Source organism: Drosophila arizonae, chromosome 5 (genome assembly GCF_054131065.1).
Source record: "Drosophila arizonae isolate 15081-1271.41 chromosome 5, UAZ_ARI_1.0, whole genome shotgun sequence".
Classification (NCBI taxonomy): domain Eukaryota; kingdom Metazoa; phylum Arthropoda; class Insecta; order Diptera; family Drosophilidae; genus Drosophila; species Drosophila arizonae.
The window spans coordinates 5,264,946-5,278,050 of record NC_142925.1 but is presented as its reverse complement, the minus strand read 5'-3'; the positions used below and the strand labels follow the sequence as shown (position 1 = coordinate 5,278,050).

The 13,105-nt window shown below is 36.1% G+C and overlaps 3 protein-coding genes across 3 annotated transcripts; 2 read left to right on the top strand and 1 right to left on the bottom strand.

Moving 5' to 3' along the window:
* Positions 1 to 569: 569 nt before the first annotated feature.
* Positions 570 to 1,684, bottom strand: LOC108617114 (uncharacterized). Its single transcript, XM_018012786.2, has one exon. It carries the CDS (start codon positions 1,449 to 1,451, stop codon positions 636 to 638), a length of 816 nt encoding a protein of 271 aa, XP_017868275.1. The 5' UTR covers positions 1,452 to 1,684; the 3' UTR covers positions 570 to 635.
* A 4,627-nt stretch (positions 1,685 to 6,311) lies between these two features.
* Positions 6,312 to 8,787, top strand: LOC108617111 (uncharacterized). Its single transcript, XM_018012783.2, has 3 exons — positions 6,312 to 7,998; positions 8,133 to 8,229; positions 8,300 to 8,787. Exons 1-3 carry the CDS (start codon positions 6,562 to 6,564, stop codon positions 8,671 to 8,673), a joined length of 1,908 nt encoding a protein of 635 aa, XP_017868272.1. The 5' UTR covers positions 6,312 to 6,561; the 3' UTR covers positions 8,674 to 8,787.
* A 296-nt stretch (positions 8,788 to 9,083) lies between these two features.
* LOC108617112 (uncharacterized) lies at positions 9,084 to 11,278 on the top strand. The gene is made up of 3 exons (XM_018012784.2): positions 9,084 to 10,601; positions 10,653 to 10,749; positions 10,806 to 11,278. Exons 1-3 carry the CDS (start codon positions 9,270 to 9,272, stop codon positions 11,177 to 11,179), a joined length of 1,803 nt encoding a protein of 600 aa, XP_017868273.2. The 5' UTR covers positions 9,084 to 9,269; the 3' UTR covers positions 11,180 to 11,278.
* The last annotated feature ends 1,827 nt before the right edge of the window (positions 11,279 to 13,105 follow it).

Sequence of the window (13,105 nt, the reverse complement as noted above, 5' to 3'; positions counted from 1 at the left end):
ATAATATTTATTGCGTTTGAATATAAATCTGTGAATAATAGAGTAGTAAACATGTGTAAATAGTATAACAGATTTAATAGCAAAACATTATAAAATCTTTATATTTCTATTCATAGAACTCAAAGTCCGATATCCTATTTCTTACTTAAATATATGTCAAAGTTCATGTTAAATTTCCGCCTACTTTATTTGTCTTCTAGTTTTACATATTTATATTTACGCATTTGGTTCCACATATATGTATATTTGTTATATATGTATTTAAAACAGTCAAGGGTTACTTTTACAAAATGTTTTCGCTTGAATTGCGCCTCACCTTCTTACCTTTGCCCTTTGTAATGCGAGATTGTTGTAAAACTGTTTAAAAATAAGTTTTAGGCAGATAAATTCAGTTGACACTTGAGAGGAAAAGTCAGAGAACAATACGGACAGCGGCTCCTTATCAGCTGCTACCCGCATATCTTGATCAAGGACGGCCAGAGGTGACAACAACAACAACAGCAACAGCAACTTTTGGTTAATAACATCCACCGATAAGAATAATCAACAACATTTTTGAAACCACTTCATTTATGTTTTCATTTTTGTTTTATTTGCTAAAAATACGATTAATTAAATATGCAATGGGTCTATGATTATTCCTTATAGATGGTATCATTGTTGAGCTCATTGGAGTTCACGTCGAGTATGCCGCAGCCCTGGGCATATTCGGAATCGGGTATTGCGTCAAAGTCATCTTCAACGCCGTTCGTCGCTGTTTGTGACTCTAAATCTTCGCTGGAATTCTCTGCAGCTGCTCGCTTCTTACGCTTGGGCTTCTCTTCGGACGAACTGTCGTCCTTGTCCTGGGCCTGTTCCTTCGCTTTGCCCTTTCCAGCCTCTTCAGATGAGCCGCTGGAGTCCGCTGCAGCTGCTCGCTTCTTACGCTTTGGCTTCTCCTCGGACGAACTGTCGTCCTTGTCCTGGGCCTGTTCCTTTGCTTTGTCCTTTCCAGCTTCTTCAGATGAGCCGCTGGAGTCCGCTGCGGCGCGCCGCCGACGATTTGCGGGTGACGCGGTAGTAGCGCCAATCTCTTCGGAAGAGCCACTGGAATCCTTCTTTTCCTTCTCTGCTCCCAGCTTTTTCTCCTCTGATGAGCCACTCGAATCGGCTGCTCGTCGGAAACGTGCCTCGTGCCTGTGTCCGTGCAGCTCATGTGCCAGCTCATCGGGATGTGCGTGCGAATGCGAGTGCGAGTGGCAATCGAGTTGATCCGGATCCTCAATGGGCTGGCGACGCTCACGCAGATGCTCCTGTTCCGTGTCCTCCATGCTCTGGCCACCCAGCAACTTCAGCAGCTGCTCATCGGTCTCAGGCGTCTCCTGGATGTCGTCCAGATTGACCGGCAAGGTCCATGCCACATCCAGCATCAGCCCTGCCGCCAGCATTGTGATTAGCATCCATGAACGCATCCTGCTCAGTTGATAAATCTGCTCCTCTATTTGTTTTTGAATTGCTTGAATTGTGTATTGCTCGCGCTACGCCTTGTTTTGCTCGACTGAATTGCGCTGCTGTCCACACAGTTTCTTATGAAAGCTTATTATCACAATTGTGGAATTCTGATTCGCCAGCCTCTGCTCTGTTGATAATGCTCGCCGCGTTCAATTAAAGCAGCATCGATTAGCAATCGAGCTGCAAGCGCTGCAGCGGGCGAATCCAAATTGAGAATTTCAGCCTAATGCGGCTTTACTCTGCTTGCACAACACGCCTTTCGCATAAAAGCGAATCACACTGATGAAAGGTACTATGAAAATGTGATGAAAAATGTGACATTGCAAGGAGATGAGAGGATTTTTTTAATATTCCTTATATTATATAAATAATTAAAATTAACTTCAATTCATACAAAATATATAAAGATTAAACCGATTGGTTTATAAATAAAATCTACTTAAAAAAAAAAAAAAAAAAAAAAAAAAAAAAAAAAAAAAACTAAATACTTATGCCGTTAATAATACTCTCATAATCATCTACTATTATTATTATATTAAAATTTATTTATTTAAATATTTATTTAAATTGAATATTTCATTTATAAAATCTATATATATAAAAGAAAGTTGTGTAAAAGTGAAGACTGCTTATAACTTGATTTGGGCTGAACCAATTTTCATGGTTTTTGATTTGTTGGATTTGTCTCCGCAACGAGTTTAGTATAGGGTCTTAAAAATACTGAAAAAATTTGCCGAATACTTGAAAAACGCGGTTTTTTCCCCAAATGTTCAAATTTTTTTTATACCCAGTAGGCTTGGTAACAGTGACAGTTTTGACAATAGTGTAGAAGTAAATAAACAAATGTAGTCAGTCAGTCTACGGTCTCCTGACCTCGAGCAGACCTGACTATTCAAAAAAAAAAAAAAAAAAAAAAAAAAAAAATTTCAAATCAAAAGGAAAAATATTTCAAATCAAAAATCTGCAAAAAATCAAAAGATTAAAACCTGACTGTTCAAAAAATAAATAAAAAATTAAAAATTCGAAATTAAAAAAAAAAAGGTAATTATTAAAAAGTGTATTTTTGGCTTTTTATATTTTCGGACTTTTAAACTTTATAAATATTTCAAATCAAAAATCTGCAAAAATTAAAAAAAAAATCAAAAGATTAAAACCTAACAATCAAAAATAAATAAAAAATTCAAAATTCGAAATTAAAAAAAAAAGTTAATTATTAAAAATTGTATTTTTGGACTTTTACAAAAGCTAAATATCTCGAAAGTTCAGGTATTTGTTTGTCTCAAACATAAATTTGTGTAAATTATTTATATTTATATTTCTCGATTGTTTTATATGGTTTTGTGCGAGGGCAGTATTACTATTAATAAAAATGCCGCGTCCTAGAAGATCTAATCTTTCCCGGCGGACCCATAATGCAATTAGGCAACGGAATAGCGCGAGTCAATTATCTGACGAAGAGCGAGAAATCGCCCGAGAAAGGCTCCGCGTTAGTACCCAGGGAAGAAGGGCCTTAATTCGTGCTTCTCAAAGAGAGGCAGCCCGTGAAATGGCAATAAGAAATGGTTCAAGGATTGATTTGAATCGAGCAGCGTTTCGATATGATTGCACCATTGATTACAGCTTGAATCGTTTAGTTTGCATTGGTCCAATGGACGTTGTTTGCTAGCATTGTGGCGCATTGAAGTTTGCTGGTGAAACGCCCGGTTTGTGCTGCCTTAGTGGTAAAGTGACATTGCCATTAGCGGTCACCATAGCCATTGCGTTCCCTGCTTTATGGAAACACTAGAATCACGACATTTTCTAGCGAACACTCAAAAATACAATGCCTGTTTCCAAATGACATAATTTGGGGCGGAAAATATTGGAGACGGATATTTAAGGTAATTTACGTTAAAAATTTTATTTTCTATGACTGCCAAAAAAAAATTTTGAATAATGTAGTTTGTTAGATTTCTGTAAATAGTGTTTGTAAATATAACTATAATAACTATGGCTTTGAATTTAAAGATTCAAGGCCAGATTTGCCATCGCATTGGATCATTGCAACCTATTGAAGATGCACAGCAAAAATTCTTGCAAATATACTTCATGGGCAATATGGAAGAACAACTTGACCGGCGTCAAGAAATGAACACAGCTATGAAAAGAGCAATTCTCCATGATTTGCATGCTTAGAAATTTAAACCAACCAAAACTGCAATGGAACGCGTTTGGTGATAAGAAAACTGATGAGCAATGTGATTCACGCGTTGATACTCAAAGGAAAATTTAAAGATGAGGAAGTTCTTATTCCTAGGATTCCGATGAGCTCAACAGATATGCCCTTTGAATTTAAACGAATTCAATTCCCGCTTCGTCTTGCCTTCGCCATGACGATCAACAAGTCACAGGGCCAATCTTTGACTATTTGTGGCCTCAATCTAGAAAATGCGTGTTTTTCTCATGGTCAATTGTACGTGGCATGCTCACGTGTTGGCAAACGATCCGCATTATTTGTTCTTGCACCCGACCAAAAAACGAAGAATGTCGTTTACAACAAGGTGCTTGAATGAAAATCCGATTAATAAATTTATCAGTGTATCCCAGCCTGAACAACATAGCTTTCAACAATTTTTTACCTAGAAATAATATAGAGGGCAATGCAACGTTTGCCGGGCCAGCTAGTATTTTTATATATTAAATATTTACTTAACTCAAAATATTTCAATTTTTTCAAATGTAATATTAAAGTATAAAATATAGAGCACTTAAGTGTCGGCTATCGCCGCATAAGCACGTCATGCTTATTCAAATTTCAGAATGCGCAATTTAGTTGAGTGGACTGCATGCTATCTGTGTGCAAATTTTCAACTTGACTTGCATAATGAATACAAATTGAGCCGCTTCTCCATTCGAATTGATAAGGCAGATCAGCAGAGATCAACGTAGCTAGCTAACTGAACGCGCAATTTCTGATTATTTGATTATTTGATTTGAGACGCGGCGCGACGAGACGACATAAGACTCGACGAAAATTTAACAAATCATGAAACTCGAGCATGAATAATACAAAATAGTATATTGTATGTTTCATAACCAAGTCAACAGCTTAGTTTTTCAATAGATAAGCATATCAATGCGTACTACGGTGCGTATGTGCTATAGATTGGACCGTAGTCCATAGTGAGGGCAAAGCATGCGCTATTGACCTAGCCCGAAACGCAAATGCCACTCGTAATCCGCAGCGGCGTCAACAACGGCCGTCGATAAGTAAAAGCCGTAATAAAGTAAAGGATAGGCCAGACGTGCGTCGCATACTCAACGGAAGAGCGAAGCCCAGCTGACTGAGTTGCTATAAAACGTATCTTTTGGCTGGCACGAGAAGACTTTAAGATGCGTCGCCTGTCAAGCGTAAGCATCGCTTAGTTGACGCCTTTTGGGCCAACATTTAGCCGGACACGAAACAATATTAGGGACGAGCGATAACTGTAAAGTCCAAAAGGTGTTGCCTCAAGCGAAATTAAAAGCAAATATTTAACAGCTTTAACAGTCAAAACCTTGAAGCCTGCGCTACTTATATATGAGAGAGAAAAAGGAGAGTGGATTCATTGCAAAGGGCTGATTGAATTTGGATTCCCTGTGGAAGGTCGTGGCATAGCAGCTTCTTGCCTTTCTCTCTCTCTTTGGCAACATCAAAAAGCCAAGTTGGAAAGGAACGACATGAAATGAAACATAACCAAGTGAATTGACGAAGAAGAGCTACTGCATAATTTAAGTGAATTCAAATTTTATATTTGCGCCTTGCTATTTATACCCTGGAGGAAAACTGTAGTGGGGAATATAGGATATAGAATATTAATACCATATTATTATTATAGTTAATATTCTATATTTAATATTAGCATATTTCATTAGACTAAATTAATCAATATCCAAATACATATTTTTTGATAATTTATATTTAACATTTTTTTTTTTTTAAATACTTAATTGAATGTTTAGTATTAAAATACTAATATTTTTTTGAAGTAAGTGAAATTATAAATGTTGTCATATTTTAATTTAGTAATAATTATTATTAGATATATTTATTTTAGGAATAAAATCAGAATCTTTCTTTGAGCGTTTTAGCTGCCAGAGCAGAGTATCTATTAGCTGTTCTACCCGCACGACTTTGCCTTTCAGTTATTGCCAGAAAATATTGCATTTTAGGTATATTTTTTATGCAAATTGCGTTTTGTTTGGCTTACGACACGGCGCACTGCAACATTTTATGCAAATCAACTGGCACCTGCTGTCCCAGCGACAAATTTCTCTTGACTCACACTTAAATTTGTATTCTCCCTAATGCCTCTTTCTTTTTTTTTTGCTTTTGGTGATATTTATTAAAAATTTATCAATGTCATAGGTTGGCCGGGCCATCAATCAACTTTGTGTTGAGCCAAGATTTTTTTTGGCGACCCAAAATCAGAAGCAAATCGAACTCGATTGAAGATAGACGAAATTCCTATAGATTTAATTTTCAGCCCAAAAATATGCAAGAATTCCATTTAAAAAAGTATATATTATTTAGTATAGATTTACGTATCATATATAACTGCGCTTAGTTCACTGAGAATATTGTTACCTTATATATTTTCATATACAAAACGCGCTATATTCTTATTTTTGTTAGATGTATTCACTATAATTACATAATTATAATTGTAATTAATATTTATCTAAGATATTTTTTAATCCATTTCGAAATGTATAGACAGATAATTATATTATATTATTAGATTAATTAGTAAATAGCAACAAAGATATAAATATTTATAAAGAATATTTTTAAAATTTTGTCCATAAATCAAATTGCTTTGGAGTGAAATGTTATAAATTTAAATCAGTCACAACACAAACGATCTACACAACAGACACTACAGACAAAACAACAAAACAAAAACAAAAAAAATTATAAAAACTAAAATTTTGCAAAAAAAATAAAATAAAATAAACAATACACAGACCACAAAAAAACAAAAACAAAAAAAAAACCAAAAGTAAAATACATTATACTAAACGTAGAACAGTTCCATAGATTCCAGCACAATGAGCAGCGCATCACCTGCAAGCTCAGAAACCGTCGTCTCTCTGTACGAAATTATTGAGAATTATGATCTTGACCCTGAGACGAAATTCGTTGAGGGATCAGAGAATATACTGACAATAGTGGATAAATCGAGCAGTGAATCATTGCAGGATGACACAGTTGGTAGCATAATGCATTACGGAATGTATGATGACGCATTTGACACAGATGAAACAATTGAAAAACTTGAAGCTGTTGAGCACTTTGAAAAGGTAGAGGACGAGACCAAGGAGGAAGTGCCGGAAAGGCAAACGAGCAAGCGAAAGTCTCGATTGGAGTTAACTGACATTGACCGACTGATGGCCCATACCGATTACGATTACCTTGACGCTGATGATGATCGTGACGAATATTCGTTAGCAAACGATACTATAAGACTGAAAACGAATTTTCTCCAAGAGTTCACACTGCCCTCAATGTCAGATTTAAAGGAGTCGCGCGGGTCCGAAAGAAAATCCAAGCGTGAGCATGGAACACGTGATAAATTTACGGAAAGCATAGATTATGGGGAAGCATTAACATCGCCACCGTCGTCGTCGTCGTCAAAGACATCGGCGACAACGAAGACGACGCCATCGTCGACGTCGAGGCCATCAATGGATTCAGATAAGGAGGAGACGCTCTCCGTGGAAATATCGCTCGACGATGACATCCTTGCCAATTTAGACAACCTCCAATTAAGTCTAATGCAGCAAAGAGACTCTTTGTCACATGATAAGAAGGAGGGTATTGATTTGTTTCTGCAAGCCCAAACTGATGCGAATGAATACTTAATTGATGAAGGTCTCGTAGAGATGAGGGCCCTAAAGCGCCGCCAGGACGAGGAATTAGCCCAAATGACACAACAGTTTCTATATCAAATGTTTGATACTGTCGTCGATCAAGTAACAAATTATCAAAATACAGAAAAGGCGAAATGGAAATTGGATAAGGACAAGATCATTCGAAAGCTAATTGAATTGCAAGAAAAATATTTGTACGAGCAAGAGTATAATGCATTTCTAAACAGCAAAATGGTTGAATATTACAAGCGTTTGAAAAATATCAGACCATTCGCGATTCTCAGCCCGCAAATGAACCAAAAACTGTTTAAGAAATACACAGAAGCTCTTACGCTTTTGGATCACAGACTGAAAGTCGCCGCGGAAACTAAAACACGCACCGCCTTTCTAATGTCCAGTGTATCGATGGATCTCTCATATATAATTAACATTGTCATGGGCACCGAAGAGCATTTCGATGACCTTGTGATGAAAGCCCTGACTACCAATAGGTCTGACTACTTGAAGCATGTCGTCGAGCGAGAGCTGCGGTACATGAGTCAAAAGCGTTACGAGATCAGTGACACACGCCTCTTTCTAATCACCAGGAAGCACACATTGGGTCGTATCGTTGATGTGAGTAACTCCAAAATTATATATTGATTATATATTACCGAATAGTACCTTTGATATGTTGCTTTGTTTAATGCATTCTTATAATATCTTAAATAGTTAAGATCAAGGTAATGAATGTCATATTCCTTTTGCAGAGAATCAAAAAATTGGAAACAATCAATGAAGACATCTGCATGGATGACTTTATTACCATACAGAATCAAGTAGTAGCATTGGATAAAAAAATTGAAGGTTATTTTGTACTATTTTTATGCTAATAAGAAAACGCTCTTTCTTAATTTTGACTATTTAAATATTACAGAACGTAACGCTGAATTGAAAAGGATGCGTCTCGATTATCATGCTGCATTGCATCAGACCCAGCACATACACGAGAAAAGCCTGGCGATAATCACCAAACTGGCAAAGTGTCAGATTAAGCTGGCTGACATGGAAAAGGAAGAGGAAAAGCTGATCGAAAGTCTCAGAGAAGCTAAAACCGTGCATATGGATCTGCGTAAAAAACTTACTGAACTAGGCTATCAGGGCGGACTGTTATTCATGCCATCCCTATTGCACGATTTTGATGATAGTGTGGACAAGGTCAATAATAAGAAAGCTTCAATTATAGAGCTGAAAATTGCCATCAAGCAAACGTCTCAACGTGTGGTAGAATTGGAATCACAATGCGTTTAAGTAGCACAGAAACAAGAAGTACTTATTTATATCATCCAATTTTCATCGACTCTACATACATCAACTCTTAAACACAAATATATAATAAACAAATAAACCTCATAAATAAATAAACTAATATGTCATTTTAATAACCATTTCCAATAAAGTAAGGCACGATAATCAGCTCAATTTAATCAGTTCATTTCTTAATGAGTTTGCGTTTCTTTAATCCTAAGTCTAAAAGTATGCAATAGAAACGATTATATCGAAAATAGAAATGATTTTATTTTTGGTTTATTATATTTTAAATATAAACACACAGCAATCAAACGTGATGAAATATATGCAAGATCCGAAGACCAATTAATTGATATTAAATTTATACAAGTAAGCTAGCTAAATTTCAAATTTCATTTGCCAGTCATGCCAGCTGGAATTGTTTAAGTCATTCACAACACACACATTACACAACAAACACACACTACACAAAAAAAACAAAAAAAAACAAAAAAAAAAACAAAAAATAAAAATAAAAACAAAAAAAAACACAAAAAAATAAAAATATATAAAAAAAAATAGATAGATATATAAATTAATTAAAAACAAATTGTTCGATGGCTACATCAGTTAACTTCAGTCCGAGCACCTCCAGTACAGAAGAAGACACAGCTAAGCCGCAGTTAAAATACATAGGCGTCGATTTTGATGAAACTGAGAAGCATGTCGAGGTGACGCCCCCGATGACGAGCTATTATTTTATAGATGATGAAGATTCCTCGGACGACCTGGATGACGAAAGTAGTCTGCATGAGTCTCTGCAGCCACTTTGGCAATCCAATTCGGCCAAGGAAAGTGATTCAAACTCGGAGGAAAAGGCGAGTCTTGACATTGACCACATAATGGGCTATGACAAAATTGACGACTATGCCAAAATTGAGGCACCCGAGCTAGTCCAAGAAGATACAATCGAGCAGAAAGTGAAATTCTTAGCGAATCTCACAGTGCCATCATTATCGGATATATCCGAGGAACATGAGCTCGATAATACCAAATCGAAGGTTATATCCGATACACAAGGAAAATTTGTAAATCCGATCGACGAGAAAAGCAACAGCACCAGCAGCGAGAAAAGCAACAGCGAAGGCGCCGAGTATAAAACAATTACGCCGGAGAGCACGAAAACTGATTCGATTTACCTTATAAGCACTAGTTCAGCTGATGATATGACCATTAACTCCGACGGACTTGACTCGCTGGATTTCAAGATATTCCAGCCGCCTGTGAGAAAGGAAACCAATCTTACATTCGAAAAAAGCTTAGTTCACGGTTTTCGAACTAATTCCCTCATAGCTCCTGAGCCAACTTATAAAGAGGAATGGATGGAGCTGGCAAAAGGTTTCCTAACCGAATTAATTAATCAAGTCGTCAACAAAGTGGAGACAGAAATTGCAAACGATCTTGCTTCCGACAAATTTGATAAGAAAAAGCTGATGGATGAGCTACTCCTTGAATTTAATAACTGTCTGGTTGAGCGGGAATTCAATCATTTTTTAAATGGTAAAATGTATGAATATTTTAAGCGCGGACAAAATACGAGAACACTATCATCGCTCCCACCAAGAGAACACAGAAGAGAATACCTGCGATATATTGCCGCCCTCAATTTGTTGGACCACAGGCTGAAAGTCGCTGCTGAGACCAAGAAGCGCACTGCCTTTCTAATGTCCAGTGTATCGATGGACCTCTCATATATACTTAACATTGTCATGGGCACCGAAGAGCATTTCGAAGACCTTGTGACGAAAACCCTGACAACCAATAGGTCTGACTACTTGAAGCATGTCGTCGAGCGAGAGCTGCGGTACATGAGTCAAAAACGTTACGAGATCAGTGATACACGCCTCTTTCTAATCACCAGGAAGCACACATTGGGTCGCATGGCTGACGTGAGTATCGCATATTTATAATTAATTATATAATTGATAAGTCTTTTGCAGAAAATTAAAAAATTGGAAACAATTAATGAAGACATCTGCATGGATGACTTTATTACCATACAGAATCAAGTAGTAGCATTGACCAAAAAAATGGAAGGTTAGTTTGAATTAAATAATTTTGGATAAAGATAATATCATTTTTCGCCGTTGCAGAACGTAACTCGGATATAAAGCGTATGAGCCAAATGCATTATAGCGAGTTGCATCAGCTTCAGCATAACCGTGAGAAGGCCAAGATATTGCGTTCAAAATTTAAAATCTATGAATCACTACTCTTGGACAAGCAGATGGAAGAGGACTCGCTTCGCGGCACTCTCTGTGCAGTCAAATTGGAGCGTAATAAAATACGTAAAGACTACTCAGACCTCAGTTATCGAGGCGGACTAATGGCAATGCCAGCATTAATGTACGATTTTGATGAGACGGTAAACAAGATAAAGATAAAGAAGGCTAGCATCGACGAGCTGAAAGAGTCCATTAAGAAGATATCGCAACGTGTTGCAGAGTTTGAAGCCCGATGCGCTTAAAATAACTAAGTCGAACAAAAAAAAAAAAAAAAAAAATGATACACATATACACAAAATTATATACATATATAATACACAATGACGATAAACCTGAGAAAATTTGTTTTTTTTACTGTGATCCAAGAATATTTTGATTATCCAATATGCAATTAGGCTAAAGCATCTTATTTATTTATTTCTAAAATTCTCATTTTAAAAACATAATTAGAAAATATATATACTTGTTTGCTCTACATTGCCAAAGTTGACATAAATTAATTTATTTTAAATCACAATGTATATAATGGTAAATATATTATTTCCTATATATCAAAAAAGACACCTAATATATATATTCAGTTGCCATTGAAAATGACAGCAAATCTCTTAATGAGCAAACATAATATATTTCTGGTCATTTTCAGTGTCATGTTTGATACTTTATGTTTGTTTTTCTTTATTTTTCTGCCTTAAACTTAAAATGTTTAATAATTTTATATATATATATTTATATATAGTCAATGCTTTCAATTCTTCGTTTCAGCAATTGCGCAAATTATTGAATTGTAAACAAAATAGCAAAATGCTGGCACGCGCTTGAATCTGATTATCGCCATATTTATACATATATAATTTATTGTATACATTATATAGAATGATGACATTGGAATTTGTGGAAATTTGGCTTAGTGAGTATTATAAGCATTTTATATTTAGCAAAGACTGGCTAGCAATTAGCAAAAACCTAATGAAGAACATTTTTCATCTACATTATAAACGAGTACTCATAGCGCTACAATGTGAGTGGAACGGATAACATACGCCAGGCATGCCGGCGCTTAAATACTCTTTCGACTGTTTATTTGTATGGCACCCATATGTAAATTTGATTACGTTAGCATCGAAGAATGTAAGACAACTCACCCGCATGACAAAAGCTTTTCTTCAGTGTACTAAACTTCCAATGCACGTTCTCTCTCTCTCTCCCTCATTCTTTGATATTCGGCGGCTGGATGTGGATTGCGTTTGGCGGCGTCGCCATATTTTTAGCTTCAAAAAATGTATTCACCTAGTCACCAAAATATGTATATATGTTTTACAACTATTTTAATTTGATTTATAGCTCAAAGAGCATGTGAAAAATAACTTGACATGCGCAACAAAATCAATTTTATTAACACACACGCGCATACCATTGCGATCAACATACAAAGTACGCACTGACTTGATTTTCTCTTTGAGCTTGCTCTTAAGCTATTGCGACATTTGTAGTCCACATAAGTTCCACGCTCCCATCTGCGCCCTCTTTTGTTTAATTACTCAACTAACATAACTCTATTGAAGTGCAACGACCAATGCATGCATGCATGCAATGCTCAATTACTCTTACCATCCACAAGCGCTCTTACTAGTCCTCTCATAAAGGCAGAATGTATTAATTAGGGATGGGTAAATTATTATCCACACTCCAGTCTAGAACAGTTTCACGATCCACTACTTCATTCTCCTTCCGTATTTGATAATATTTTGTATAACGTTACAAAAATCGTGAATAAATCAAAATACCTTACAAATAGAATTGAAATTCGTGTGCATAAATCAAAAATGCAACGAATTTAAATGGGGGCGTGAAATTCTGAAAATGTCTCGGGCGCGCATAATTCTGAATGTCGCATAACACCTGCAGTCAGATTATATTATAGACAAATTTAACGGTTTGCTCAGCCAAAAACAAATTTTGTAAACTGCTTAACAAATATTAATTCAATTTAGTAGAATTAATCATCAAACTTTGTCTTTACCGGTTCCATCAAAGGTGTATATCTGGCTTATATATATGTAGATGATCTGCTATATATATAGTCGATATACATATAATCTAGAATGACCTCAACACGCTTCAGTGGAATATTTTTCACACACTTGTAAAAACAGGCTGTTTACGTT